The sequence below is a fragment of the Seriola dumerili genome, unplaced genomic scaffold (genome assembly GCF_002260705.1).
Source record: "Seriola dumerili isolate Sdu_G_001 unplaced genomic scaffold, Sdu_1.0 BDQW01000874.1, whole genome shotgun sequence".
Taxonomy (NCBI): Eukaryota; Metazoa; Chordata; class Actinopteri; order Carangiformes; family Carangidae; genus Seriola; species Seriola dumerili.
In genome coordinates, this window is record NW_019175129.1 from 649832 (window position 1) to 665967 (window position 16136).

At 41.0% G+C, this 16136-nt stretch overlaps 1 protein-coding gene across 3 annotated transcripts in view; it reads left to right on the forward strand.

Moving 5' to 3' along the window:
- LOC111237464 (A-kinase anchor protein 2-like) overlaps positions 1–16136 on the forward strand; it is a 73450-nt gene that overhangs the window by 36662 nt on the left and 20652 nt on the right. For all 3 annotated transcript variants that reach the window (XM_022766569.1, XM_022766570.1, XM_022766571.1), the window contains one exon: positions 5663–5748. In XM_022766569.1, coding sequence (XP_022622290.1) covers positions 5663–5748 — 86 coding nt within the window. The remainder of the gene's footprint in view (positions 1–5662; positions 5749–16136) is intronic.

Below are 16136 nucleotides of genomic sequence, written 5' to 3' on the forward strand. Positions count from 1 at the left end.
AGTTATTTGTTTGACTGCTTCACTGGCCTTGGCCCTCGACTAAAGAACATAACATCTTTTAACACAACATCTATATTGTGTACTAACTCTGGTATTAGTCATAAAAAGAATGAACGACGGAAACAATAATCCTTGGCAACAAATAGCATATTTCCAGCAATGAAAGGTTACTTCCTTACATGGCTCTGCGCACAGCTGTACAATCCCACCTCTAAACTTTCCTGAAAGTGCAGAACTGTAGGTCGGCCCTTCAGACGTACAAGCTTTAGTGTGATCGGCCACTGCTGCTGTCAGTCAGTCCACCTGGCTGTGTGATTGGCCACCACCAGACCCACCCGGGGTCTGATTTCCTGTGTAGATAAAGAATGTAAATATAGTCTATATTCTATTTAGTGATGATTTTATTTTCCACATCTATATAGAGATCTAGAGATAATGCTGATTATTCTGGGTACTAGACATTGTTCTGATGTCCTGCAATGCCATATTACGACTGTATGAGTGCACAAATGAGAGCTTTGTATAGTTTCGTTCTCTTCACTGCTTTGCTGTGTGTAATCTCATGATTAACCCTCAACCCTCCCCCCACCCCACCCCCCACCTAACCCCACGACCCTCACCAATTTCCCTGAACTCTTGGCGACTACTCCCATTCCCAAACATGTTAGGTTCGACCTTAGGGGTATCTGAGGATCTCAAAACATTATGCAGAGACAGCATCTTATTTAACTATGCTGATGGATTTGCACAAGAGCCCAGTAACTACAAATCATGGTCATTTTACACTTTTGCTGACTGTTTTCCTTTCGCATATCCCCAGGCAGCCGTTGCTGTCCATTCAATTAAGTAAAGTGTTAAACTCCACTTGACTTGGCTGACATTCACCTGAAAAATAACCAATGTCCTTTTTCGCAATGGCCATGTTTGCGCATAGTCTGTTCTCATCGTTCAATTTCACTGCTACAAATCTCATGAAAAGAAAAACAACCAAGATGGTCCCTCTAAGCAGTGTTACACACTTATTTTCCCTTGTTAAGTTTATCTGCAGCAAACAGACTGCAAGGTCCATGTCAGGCCGGGGACAATTAATAATGTTGACCTGTTACCTGTTACCCAGATTAGCCAAAAACATATTTATTGCATGACTGTTTGACTATGCAGAGAAGTGTATTCTGGGAAGTGTAGTGTTAGGTTTCCCCCCCACGGTGTGACGCACACAGATGATGTGCAATGAGCAAGGAAGCACTTAGTGTATGTACTTACAAAAGGAAACACAGTTACAATCTCAAAAAAAAAAAAAAAACAGATAAAAAAGGAGAAAAGAGTAAGGCTGAGTTCAAGTTAATGGAGCCTGACCAAGCCAGTTTGCCTGTTTGGATTTGTGTGTGTGTGTGTGTGTGTGTGTGTGTGTGTGTGTGTGTGTGTGTGTGTGTGTGTGTGTGCGTGTGTGTGTGTGCGTGCGTGTGTGTGGGTGTGCGCGGGTGCGTGTGGGTGCGTGATTTTGATGTAATGCAAGGAGCTGTAGGAGAACAACAGACTTGTTGAGTTTACCAGCCCCACTGCCACGTCTGCAGTACTCCTCTGACTATGTAGGGGTCTCTCTTTTTCTCTTTGTCTGCCTGCCCTCATGGTTGTATGGACTGTTAAAACAAAAAGGAGCCATTTTCTCTTGTTCACACCTCTCTCTCTCTCTCTCTCTCTCTTCTTTCTTTATGGTTATGACACCTCACTCCGTCACATTCTCTCTCTCTCTCTCTCTCTCTTCCCCTCTCTCTCTCGCTCTCTGATGTCTGTATCTTCTCTCTATCTTTGGTCAATAAAGCTGAGTTTCTCCAGTGCCCCCCTGCCGTCTCTTGCTTGTTGTTCTTTCCATCTGTCTCTAACATTCACTTTTTCACTGGCTGCTGACAAAGAGATCACAAGCTCATCCTTACTGCATCCCTATCCCTATCTGTTATACTACCCACTGCCACTAACAAGCACACACACATCAAATGAGTTACCACACGCACGGTTTACACTTAAACTTAGGTGAGCGTTTTCAGCAGTCACATAAGAGTTGTTTGTCCAGGTTTTTCATGCAACTTTGTTGAAAGGATGTAAGGGTGAAGATAGGCTCAGCGCAATACACTGTAGGCCAATTAAACTGTTAATTAGGGCAGGTTTTACATTCATGCTATGCCCTCATAGGTTCACTTGCTCAGTTTCAAACCCAAAAAGAGCAATGAACGACAAATCTGGTCAGTTAAAGTCATCAGTCATTGTGAATGTGAAAAAGAGGCGTTTTATTGCACAAACAAACTGGAGTAAGACTAAAACCCCAGTCACAGTGAGTTAAAAATCAGAGCCATGTTTGCACAATTACTGCTTTGATTCACTAAGACCTTCCTTATTGAGCGTATCTTAATATGTAGACAGTATTAGATTCCTAATATTTACCAGATGTATATAGCACATAATGTAATACAAAAACATTAATGAAGTGCAAAAAACTGGCAAAAGAAAGAAGTGTTGTATTTTTCTTTATTATCGTAAAAAATTCAAATTATGAATTTAGATACATATAAATATGGTTGTATGGCCGATCTGGTAACAAATGAGGTGCTCTCACACAAGGATGAGAATGAGATTAAAGCCTTGAAAACAAACCGCAGGTAGTTCATCTCTCAAAATGGGTAAACTGCCACGCGGTATCAGTATTAAAGACCTGAATAAAGGGTGGCTGGATGCATTGCAAAGTATGCTCGTGAAAATATCGCTCTAATATTACTGCTACATTCCTGTAGGGACTCGTACTGTGTCTGCGGCATCTTATGAATTTACACAATGCAAAAGAATATGTATGATGACCATAGCAATGTAAAGGCTGTAAATAATTAAGAAGATATATAGCAGAGGAAGGGGGAGGTAGGGAGGTGGCTGGTGTTGAAGGAAAGAAAGTATGAAGAAAAGGTAGATAAATAGTATCTACAGTAGATGAATATAGTTGGATCAATCTAGACACTCCCATGCCCCTGTTTTGCAGGAGCCCTGGGGCGCCCCCTTGGTACCAATAGCAGGTACTGCGAGAAAATCATGCAACCGTTCACCTACAGTGTCACTGCATGCTCAGTCTTCTGACTTTACTGACACCACTGACAAGTTCACAGCTGACAACAGAGAGGACAAAAAAGACTGGTTGAGGTGGAGAAACCACACTGAGGCACTAACCATCCGTGTAACACTCCCATACATTTAAAAGCACACTGCATGAACATGGAAGTGGTCCCAGTTCTGTTCATGGACACTTCAGGAGCAGCACCCACGTGATAAGCAGTGTAAACACAATACACTAGCTTGTATGACTGGTACGGTACATTATCAAAGTATCCATCTTAAAGGAAAAAAAAGGAGTCATAGAGATTCCTTTTGAATGTAGCAGTTGTGCCACGTCATCTTTCCTTTGATATCTTAAATGACAAACTGGGTGTTTTTGTTCCCCTATAAACTCATGATGTGAGGAGTGCAGCCACACCAACATGACGCACATTACCCCAGAAGACATAACACAGGGTGATAAATGATTATATTAGCGATGTCATGACAATGAGAACAGGACTAGCATTTAGGCCACACATACACACACACACACACACACACACACACACACACACACACACACACACACACACACTCATACACAGGATGGGCGTGTTTTCTGTGTTAATAACCACTGATTGATTTACTTCTAGAAAATAATGGCCTGGTGTCTTTAACAGAAACCATGACTGAAGATAATTATTACACATTCTCACGCATGCACACACACACACACACACACACACACACACACACACACACACACATATGACAGGATGGTAATATGTCATCAAGAGTCGAAAACCTGTCACTATGAGCGTAGATCACAGCATATATGGACTTCCTGTACATACTCATCTATACTCATGTAGTTCAATAAAGGTACAATAGAATCAGAGTACAATAATAAGATGACGTCACAGCCGAGCAAGATTAAACATGACTTTGTGGTTTCTTCCTGTAAGTCAAACTTTACATTCAAAAAGCTGCAGGACATAAACAGTTAAAGCAGAAATTAAGAAACAGACATATTTTTTGAGGTAGTTGAAGAAGATGCTTAAATAATCAGCTTAATTATTAGATAATAATAATAATAAGAAGAAACAACATTACAATTTCCATAGGGTCCTCGCACCCTTTGGTGCTCGGGCCCTAATTATAATAACTTTAGTTATATAGCACTTTTCAAAACAACTGTTTGACAGTGATCCTGAATTTCGACATAAACTGTGCAATAAGAGAGAATAGGTTTAATTCACTACTACCACTGCTAATGCTACTAATACTGTTGCTACTATTACAGCTACTACTAATACCATTCCTATTTCTAATACTGTCACTAGTATTCCTACTACCAGAGCTGGAAGAACAATTCAGATTCTTTAAAAGCAGCAATAACACAATATAAAAATACCCATTAAGAGTACCTAGCATAAGAAAAAGCAATTATTATGCAGGAAGGCCTGTTTTAGAGTGCTATATATTATGTAGGATTATTGGATCATTGTTACTTGTGCGTTAATGTGTGAGCAGCATTCTACTGCTGGGTAGTTTCATCTGTAATATTTTATAAAGTGGTCATTTGTTTGTATTTAATATCAGCAAAGTACCTCGGAACTACAGTTAAACGTAAAAAGTAATAACATAATAGACTTGAAGTATAAAGTGGCATAAAATGGAAAGAGCCTGAGATGTTGCTGCTGCTACTTCGTCCTCAGCTTCTATTTCTACAGGTGCTGCTGCCATTCTACTGCGACTGATACAACAGTAGCAGCATAGTAGTAGAGGTATACAACAGTAATGACATTAGTATTAGCACTAGCAGTAGCAATAGTAAAGTACTACTGGTAGTGCTAGTCACAGCAGTAGTAGTTACAGTAGAAATCTGCTCTGACAGATTCATGTTCACATTTTTCTGTCCTGACATCAGTGTTGTTACTTCAGCTGCAGTGAGTGTGAGTGTCAGGAGGTTGAGGATAATGAAATACGAAATCAGATGAACTTGACTCCTCAAAGTAGAACTGGGTCAGTGAATCAGCTAAGAATAAGTCAAAAAAAGATAAAAATACAGCCAGAGTGCTGTGTCAAGCACATACAAATGATCTTCTTAGATTAAAGAGAATTCTCACTATGATGGAAACTGAATAACAGATTTACAGATTGAAAATCCACCACTAAAGCGTATGTGCAGTCTGTGCAAATAAGGATCATAAGCTTAATCTATCATATGTACAGGTCGTATTTACAGGTCAAATGCATGCTTGCGTCATTAGCTTTTCACAGTGTCAGATTTGCATATGGAAGACAGATGGATTTTCATGTTTTCTCTTCATTTTCAGGATCACATATTCCATCTGTTGGGGTCTATAAACTTTTCAAAACCAGATAACAAGCCAGTGTGGGCTGTTTTTCTTATTTCATAGAAACACAATATTACATGCTCTTTACTTGACAACAATACATTACAATGTTCATAAACAAAGGCAGTGCAAGGTCCGCCCACAGGTACAAATCAATATGAAAGATGATGATCAATACCAAAGATGACAGCAGTAACAATAACTCACATTTTGCTTTATCACAGGCTACAGCCAAACACCAGATGTTACCGTGACAACCACAAATGGCTATCAAGCTCCCATTCCAACCAGACATCCTCACACTGCCATGGTGAGTATAGTGTATCTGTGTGACTGTGTTATATCTAGGGGTGCAATTACTTGTATCCAAAACTTTAAAGTCACGACTACGGACAGGGTAAGAGTTTCTACATGACATTCCTTACATCATGTACTCACATACTTCGGACATCAAACCAGTAAGGGACTACACCAGGGCATTCTCTGCCAGGAAAACTTTCATGATGCAGTTATAAGCAAGACTATCTGTTCACCTTTTAACGGGGATTACAAGTGACACTTTCTATTTTTTGAAAATGGAGTGTGTACTATACGTGTGTCTATTTGTATATGTGTCAGGTCTGACCAATTTTTCTTTTACTTCAATGGGAAAAGTTGTTAAGCACAAATCATGGGAGGAACAAGACGACCACGCTCCTAAGTTAGGACTGGGAGTTCTTCTAATATAGATGTATGTTTGTGATAGCCTACATGTTTTTTTCTTTAATATCGCTATTGCTGTCTACATGTCGGCTGAGTACAGAACATTCAGGCTGATAATTTGAAAATGTGTTTATTCAACTAGGCAAGGTGGGTAGAGGGAAAGTGGACAAAGTCAAGAAACTAAATCCCAAAACAATTCCTGAAAATTCCTGAACATCACACATTGATGACATCCACATTAAAACACCCGAGGGTGGTTTTATCCTTGAGGTAGTAAAGAACTTCATTTGAAAATGTTTTTGCTTTAAGTGAGATAATCATTTGTTTTTTTTCCATCTGGAGTTCAGTTCACAATGAACTGTATGTGCTTCCATGTAGACTGTCTATGTTTGGAATGCTTTCGGTCGCATTGTTTCCTTTCTACAGCTGCATAGTTGTTCTGCAGTGTTGTTCTGAAGTGTACCACTACAGTGTTTCTTTAATATTTCTTATAGCCTATAAGAAATATTAAAGAAAAATTGTAGAGGGACATAAATATATTGTGGGTAAATATACAGTGGGTACCTCTAAGTTATATTACTGTATATTTATGGCACTCAGTAAATTTAATATGGCCTTACTGTACTCACATAGACTGTAACAAGTCTGTGGTACTAAATAGTAAATTCATAGTGACCTTACTGTACTTTGGGATAGGCATTTAAATCTACTATGGTATCAATTTGATGCAGTATTGTATTCCTACAGGGAGTTATATCTGATCATTCAGTGTGGTGGGTTTCAACTTTATGATGACTATGTTATTCCCATATAGTAGATTTTCTATTTTTTATATACCCCCATGTTTTTATGAAGTAGCCTGAAGTAATCCTTAAATTGTACTTAAGTACAGTACTTGGGAAAATGGAGCCTACCTTACCACCGCCGCCTATTCTGGAGTGTTCCGCTTTTGTTTCTCTGAAAACGCCACCTGAGCACATTTGAGAGCGGGGGTGCTAGAGTTGGAGGTGCACAGACAGAGGGGTGGGGAGACAGAGAGGTGGGGTTCAGAACCGAGGGGGCGGGGGCGGGGGGGCAGGTTGGCTGGGCTGCAGTCAGATTGTTTTGCAGCTGAATAAATGAATGAAAGGCAGTACGGAGGTAACCTGATCCGCGCGGGTCAGTCTCATTGTCCTTGGCTGCGGCTCGCTCTGGTGGCTCGCTCTCTGATTGTCTCTGGAACGGGACAGAAAGGACTCCCGGGACCTCGCGAGCCCTGCATTATTCAGCACGCGTGCCTAGAAAAAAAAAGAGAGAGATGGAGAGAGAGTGAGAGAGAGAGGGCAGAGGAAGAGGAGGAGAAAGAGGAGGAGGAGGAGGGAACCGCCGGTTGGAAAAGCTGGCGCGTAAAGGGAGCTCAATGTCATCCCAGTCAGAGGCTGCCGTCACCGTTATTACAACACGAGCATCCGTACCTCTCTCGTCCGTTTATTTCATTTAATGTTCCGCCGGCCTGTGGCTCAGCAGCTGCGGGTACCTCTTCGCCGTGCCCGTTGACGAAGAAGAAGAAGAAGACAAAGAGAAAAGAAGTAAAAGAAGTAGCAGTCAGCAGGTCGGTTACGCCTCTGCCGTTAGAAACTAATCCCGGTTATTAGCCGTTAAATAGTCTGTTGTAAGGAGCTCCCTGGGATTTACTACGCATCTTTCTTCACAAAGGTAGACTGAATCAAAAAGCATTGCTAAAAACATAACAGAGATGTATTTTAACGGAAGTTAGAGGGTGTGGGTGTGTGTGTGTGTGTGTGTGTGTGTGTGTGTGTGTGTGTCAGTTGTGCTCCATTGGACTTTATTTGCATGGTAACTGTGCTATTAGTTAAGTGTGTGTGCGTGCTTCTCTCTTTGTGAATGTGTTCTGGCTAATAGAAACAGAGCCTGTAATTACACTGATTGGCTTTAAAGTGGGGAGGACACTGGATACTGCACCTTCCTGTCCCGAGAGAGAGAGAGGCGTTCAAAGGAGGTCAGTGGACCAGACTGCTGCAGTAGTCTCTACTCCTCTCTCTCTGCCTCTCTGTGCTCCTCCTCCTCCTCTGCATCACTTTAACCTAGATATAGGAATGACCTTAACCTGGTTTTCATCATCCTCATATTGAATAGCTTGGCAGAGCCTCAGAGACGGTCTTGTTGTTGCTCCTTCTTGCCATATTCCTCACTCAAATCATTATGATGCTGTTTAACTGGATTTTCTCACACTGATTTTGTCCACTCTAGTTAGCCCTATTTTGGTTGTCATAATGGCTCATTATCTAGTAGCTATACATTTAAAATGCCTAGTAAGCTGTGGTAGTATTTCATAGACTGACATACAGTTAACATACTGCTGCTCTTGTAAAAACCCTTCATAAAACCTCAACAAAGGTCAACACAGTTTCAGCCATGTCCCTGCCAATAAGCACTCATTGGTTGCACTATGGGTGCTAACTGTATATATATATGAACTTTTTAAAAAGGTGGTTAAAAGCGAAGGCAGTCACAAATGTGCTGGCGTGTCACAGAGTAGCAGCCGATCAAACCAAAGAGAGATCTGGCACACGTTCAGAACAAACCACCTGAAGCCAGACTTCATTTGTTTGCTCTAGATTTTCATGTGGTGCTGAATTTTTGATCTTTTTCTTTGCCTGTAGCTGTTGCCAGGCAACTTGATTTTTTTTTGATAGCAGAGTTTAACATTGTTCATGTTCAACTCAGGATGGGCATTTCCATGCTGAAAGTAATCAGCTGCTTGGTGTTTTATTGTCCTCTTGCTACTGGATAAACACATCAGAAGTGCTTTTTTTAATTAAGACAAATTATCTTAATTAGAGGTTAAATGTGACTATCTTTAACATCAGTCCATTGTGACCACTTATCCTAAACATTCACATTCATAGTATGGAAATATTATGGTTAAATATCCTCATCGAATACTGTTTTTTGTTAAAAATGAATCTTAAAGCTGTTGTCAAAATAACCTTAGATTAAGAAGCTGCTGGGGAAAAAACTACTCGACTCAGTTTCAATCTTGCTCATTGATTTTACTTAACTGTAGACTTACTGACGTTTTGCTTGAGTGCAGCTGACCAGTCCTATACAGAAGAGGCAATGAAGACTCCAGAGATCAAGCATTTCTCTTTGAACAGTCTTGCAGTGTTCCTTTCCAGCTCGTCTTGGACAACTTTAATTTATTTTGCATCCATTTTACACTGCAGTGCCCATAAGGCAGGCAAACACAGCCACCTGGCAAGAGGAAGCAAAGAGCAAAAGGCGACATTAAATCAGTCTAAAAAAAGCAGCTTCAGATCAGTTTTCATCCACAGCTTTTCATTACAGAATGAGAAATTTGATAAGGATTTTTGGAGTATCCACTTGATGCAATAAACCTTATTAGGGAGAAAGAATCCACTGATGAGTTTCTAATTAGATTTGATCAATAAGATTCAAAACTTAGGGGTAAACAAAGTCATGATGGCGGTTTCAGTCTGTTTTTATGGCCCGCTCTCTATTTAGAAAAGCTCATCAGCCTTGTTCGCTGTTTTGTTTGGTCACCATTTGAAATTGCCAGCTGATTCTGGAAATAACGAAGCGAAGAAACAAACTGCCAATTCAGACAGACTGTTTGCCAATACCTCTGCTAGGCCTGGGGACAGAAAAATCACAGCCAGCTCTCTAATTTGATTGGATGGTTGATGACAGGAGGTACCTGCCACATACTGAATGTCCTATTGAGATGGTCAGCGCCTATTAGTGTAGCTCAAGGTTTCTACTGTGTGTGTGTGTCTCATAGAAGTAGATGTTCCATTCCCACCCTCTCAGCAGCATATAGTGTGAGAACATTGACAGGAACAACAAAGTTATCAATGATGTCTTCTTCCTATAAACCACTCCCTCTTCCCAGAAAGCACACACACACACATATGCACACACAAAGCGTATAATCATAGGTTACATAACAGCTGTGTGGTTGATGATGCTAAAGCTTCAGCTGCGCCAAGAGTACACAGGAGGTGGAAATGAGAATGAGATACTGAAGGAGGGGCGGGATGAGAGAGACCGACGTGATGACAAGGGACTGTAGGTACAAGGAGAGATAAAGGGCGGTGCAGGTGTGTGTGTGTGTGTTTGTGTGTGTGTTGGGGGTAGCTTGAGTAATGAATGTAAGGCAAGTGAGGAAAACGTGAGGGAGTAAGGGAGGGAAGGAGGAGGAGGAGGAGGATGCTTGTAGGAAGTCTGTTCAGCCTCACACAACTCGAAGTGCTGTTGACATTAACCGGCCGATGGCCTTTCAATGGCTGATCTGTTGATGGGCCTCCACTGGCTGACTTCCAGGAAGAGAGTGATATTCCACCTTGTGTTACTGGATGAAGTCCCAAACCGAACAGTCAAATCAGCGCTGTTCAGACCGACACTAATGTCACTGATACTCGGTTATGGTATCTTTTGAGTTGTCTCACACTGTGGATGATATACAATATGCCGTCACTAATGTGTGTGTTATCAGCTGACAGTGAGTGGATAACATGAATAGGAAAGAAAACATGTGGCTTGGGTGTTTGTTGTCTGTTGGAAATCATGTGAGTGCCCCTCGAGCCAGCTATTAGACTGAGCCTTGAAAATGATTTATTTAAACAAAGCTTCTTCATGTTTGTGCATGTCTGAAGTAGCTGGAATTTTAAGTATCTTTTTNATAACGAAGCGAAGAAACAAACTGCCAATTCAGACAGACTGTTTGCCAATACCTCTGCTAGGCCTGGGGACAGAAAAATCACAGCCAGCTCTCTAATTTGATTGGATGGTTGATGACAGGAGGTACCTGCCACATACTGAATGTCCTATTGAGATGGTCAGCGCCTATTAGTGTAGCTCAAGGTTTCTACTGTGTGTGTGTGTCTCATAGAAGTAGATGTTCCATTCCCACCCTCTCAGCAGCATATAGTGTGAGAACATTGACAGGAACAACAAAGTTATCAATGATGTCTTCTTCCTATAAACCACTCCCTCTTCCCAGAAAGCACACACACACACATATGCACACACAAAGCGTATAATCATAGGTTACATAACAGCTGTGTGGTTGATGATGCTAAAGCTTCAGCTGCGCCAAGAGTACACAGGAGGTGGAAATGAGAATGAGATACTGAAGGAGGGGCGGGATGAGAGAGACCGACGTGATGACAAGGGACTGTAGGTACAAGGAGAGATAAAGGGCGGTGCAGGTGTGTGTGTGTGTGTTTGTGTGTGTGTTGGGGGTAGCTTGAGTAATGAATGTAAGGCAAGTGAGGAAAACGTGAGGGAGTAAGGGAGGGAAGGAGGAGGAGGAGGAGGATGCTTGTAGGAAGTCTGTTCAGCCTCACACAACTCGAAGTGCTGTTGACATTAACCGGCCGATGGCCTTTCAATGGCTGATCTGTTGATGGGCCTCCACTGGCTGACTTCCAGGAAGAGAGTGATATTCCACCTTGTGTTACTGGATGAAGTCCCAAACCGAACAGTCAAATCAGCGCTGTTCAGACCGACACTAATGTCACTGATACTCGGTTATGGTATCTTTTGAGTTGTCTCACACTGTGGATGATATACAATATGCCGTCACTAATGTGTGTGTTATCAGCTGACAGTGAGTGGATAACATGAATAGGAAAGAAAACATGTGGCTTGGGTGTTTGTTGTCTGTTGGAAATCATGTGAGTGCCCCTCGAGCCAGCTATTAGACTGAGCCTTGAAAATGATTTATTTAAACAAAGCTTCTTCATGTTTGTGCATGTCTGAAGTAGCTGGAATTTTAAGTATCTTTTTTGGGGGGGGTTGGGGGGTGACACTTTGTGGCTATTTTTGTTTGGCCCATGGGAGTGGATGACAGCCCAAAGAGATGAAGGGACACAGTGGTGTCTGTGTGTTTCTGGTTTATTTCTCGTAACTGCTTTGATCATACGGTGAAAAGAGGTCACCTTGACACAGTGAGAAAAAGAGCATATTTGAAAAGATGAAGGCACTTTTGCTTTTAATCTTAAACCGTGACAAGTTTTGGGTCTGTCAAACTGAAGCCAATCGTCATGTAATAAGAAAAAGAATTGCACAATAATGGATTTCACTTCAGTTGCAAGTGCTGTGATTCAGTATCAGGCTAGAGATGGCTTTGGCATAGGTTTGGTATTGGCTGATAATAAGACTGAACACCCATTTTGTTTCCACTTATTATTCAGTCTAACGTGTTTATGATGGCTGTTTTCTGTTTAGGAGTGGGAATTCAACCAATCAGGAGTCATTGATTTTTGTAGCAGCAATTATCTCAAGTCAGTCAAGTCACTCAAAGAAATGTGCTAATATACTGTATAGTTTCCTCAGTCTCATCCACGCCAAGCTTTGTTTGCAATGGCACAGGAAGATGACTTCTTCATACTGAATCCTGACAAATTGGCTCAGTTGTTTCTGCAAGTGGAGATACGCCAAACCAAACTATCTGATAAAAATCTGAGATGTCGGCATCAATTCAGACATCTGGAGCCAAGCTTAGTTTGGTATAGTTAAGGTCAAGATCAATGTCAGCTGACCTTCGTCTCCGCCCAGTTTATAATAATACGAAGAAACCAGAGAATTTACTGCCATATCACTTTGAAATTGACAAAGAAAGAAAAATGTTTGAATGAAGCACTTAACAAGGTCAATGAGTCATTTTTTTGTTACATTCCATCAGAGAAAAATATTTTGTCCACTGTTTTGGTATTTTCTGTTCCAGAGAGGAAGAGAACTGGAGGGATGCAGGAAATGCAACAATACAACCCAGTCATGTGATGGCCACCATTACACAGGCTCCGCCACCCACTATTGTCGATAACATCCACCGACTATTGTTGTACTGTGCAACAGAAGTCATTCATTTAACACAAAGCAAAGCACAAACCACCTGCTTGCACAAATACTGTGTTTACAACAAACGTGCACACATAGACAATAAAAATACAGGGAACAGGACATAATTTTTTTTAAAACTGCCTTTGAACAAAAATGTTCGAATTTTTTAAACAGTGTTGATTGGCTCATACGTCCCTGACAGGAGCAGAGATAGCCGAATTGCATTCATATTTATCCATGCCAGAATTCACAGTAAACAAGAAACTTAAAGTCAGCAGGGGGGTTGACCTTTAATGTCAGGGCTTCATCTCACAGCACAGTGCTGTGTTTTGAGGGTGAAAAGCTGCAGAAGTCTCTTTATCACATTCCAGCTTCAGACAGGAATGTTAGTATGCCATTTGAGCTTTTAGGTGTTACAGAATGTGTGAGGGGGGCTGGGGTCCCGTCGTCTGTGTGTTTTCTTAATCTCGTGAGAGCTGAGCAGTGGACCCTCAAAGTCAGGGCGTTTTTAGGAAGTGATGTCACTTTTCTATTTTAGGGTTCAGATTTTGATGTATGCTTGAGATTCAATCATCTGGTTTTGCACTGTGGGAAATGACACATCTATCAAAGAATCGAGGACATGATCTATAAAATTTTATCTACTTTTAGTTGCTGCTGCTTCAAGGAAACTCTGTAAGGAGTGCATGTGTCTTATATTTCCTTTAGGATGGGGCAGACAGATTTGTTGGCAGTGGTGTAGGATTGAAAAAAAAACAGGCCTGCACAGATCTCTAGTGAGCAACTCTCACTTTTTCCCACTGTAAAAACTCACTCTACTCAGTACCTGCTGCTGTCATGATGCCAGTTATTCAGGGATATTCCTGAGGGCTGCTTTGAGGCTGTTTAGAGAGTCAGTAACTGAATCAGACCTAGTTAAGATAGCTGGAGTGAAAGAGAGAACGCCAGAGCAGTAAATAAAAGCACTTCATCATGAAATAACTCCTGGAATGTACTGACCATGGCAGACTGTGTAGCGGGAGTTTGAGGGGAGTTTTCCTTTAAGGTTAGCTAAAGGTTAGGACTTGAATTTTGGATTAATCTCAAAGCTTGCAGAGGTTAAGTGATAAGGGTTAGTTTTGCAGCTAGTCTTTGTTATTGGTTTTGTAAAGATTTGATGATCTGCATTTGAGGGATTCAGTGGGAAAGAACCAGTTGGGACATTTTGTTTCAGGGGTAACATGTACACAAGCATCACAGTTCTGGTATAAATGCACTGATAAATGAGAAATACTGTAATTTTCAGGCTCAGACATGTTTGCAGTTGAAAGCTGTTTTCTTCCTGTGTGAAGCCTCCTTCCTCTGTCTAAATACTGCAGGCTAATGAGCTGGTTTCCGGAAATAGAAAGGTGATTAACACACTGCTCCTCACAGTGTGAGGCAGAGCAGAGCGAGTTAATGCCATAAGCTATCACTGGGAAGAGGTTCACTCTCTTAGGACAACAGTTTTAAAAGGCTCATGGTTGGATATAACATAAAGCTATAGGTCTTTCATAATTTTTTTCATGCTGCTGAGGCTGGGTCAGCTTTAGCCATGCAGTATCAAAATGTGCAGACAGGATGCTATTTGTAGAAACAGTGCAAGTCGCAATCTGTTACATGATCAATCAATTCGTGCAAAAGAAGAGTGCGCTGGTGATGGATAATAAGGTCAGACACAATTCCTGATAAGTTCACCACGGTAACAGTGTTGTCAGTCATTTTAGTGACATAGTTTGATTATTAAGACTAGCTGTCTGTGTTTCTTTGTGTTTAACGGAATATTTAACAGCTATAAAGTGTTTTAGATCTGGTATACAATGTAAATGTGCTGTATTTGACAAATTATGGTACTCGCTTAGCAACATGTAGTGATTACCTAGCTCGCTAGCTTGCTTGTGTGTGTTTTGGTACGCGTGTCAAGCTTTCTAAACATAGCTAGCAGTTATCCCAGTGAGTGTTAAAATAATCTAATCTGTCTCCACTTTTTCACTCAAACAAAGCATTTAAGGCCATGCTAACATTAGACTGCTCATATGAATTAAATGTAGGATGGCAGCAGTATAGCCTTTACATGGTATTACATGGTATGAAAATTGACGGTTATCATACTGTGTACATTTGCTTATTACCGGTATTGAAAACATTTTTTAACCGAAAAGGGAATCTCGCCTGCTCGTGTACATCTGCTTTACTCCTCTACTGCCTCTCAGACTCTGAAACACATGTAGCAGAGAAAAGTGTGACTAATATCACCAATTTCCATCTCCCAAAAAAGAAATTTCAAAAATGCAGCTTGGGAGGATTTTGGATTTCCCAAAAAACAAACATTGAGTTGTCCTGGAGGACAGATATCCAGTTTGCAGAAAATGTGGACTCAAAGTGGTTGCATTGGATGAAACATATGTTAGGTCATCTTAAGAACACCATCCCTCCATGCAGATCAAAGTATGTGTTCCGTTTATACCTTTACCTAGTAAAAAAAACATCTAAACATTGATCGTAAAACACGCTATCGAAATAAATTTCCACGTCTGGGTTTTTTGTCAGTTAACAGACACACACTGTCCCGATCTGACCCCATAAAGAAACACACACACACACACAAACAAACTTTCCCGGCTCCGGGGGCTGACATAAGTGAGTGTGTGTGCAGACAGGATCGGTCTGGTTGCACTGTTGTGCACCTACAGCAGTGGAAACTATTTTTATAATCGCTTAGAGCACTTGTGACAACATGTATCACTATTTTCAAGATATTTACAAACCAATTAATCCATCAAGTAATGGAGAAAAAAATCAGCTGATTCACCATAATGAAAATAGTCATTATTTGCAGTTGGATACAAAAGAGTTTCAGAGTTTGTTCAACCAAACCAAAAAAAGCTTTCACTTTAGCTTCTCTGACCACTTATCTTCATTTTATTTAGTACACATCGGCTGTTAGCCGGTTAGCCTCACTGTGTGGTCTCTGCAGTGAGAGTCCTGTGGGACAAAATGGTCTGATTCATGCTGGGAAAGGATTAGAATTATATGCTCAGTGGCTTTTTCTTTACACACCCTACACACACACACACACACACACACACACACACTACCACATCCTTGAAA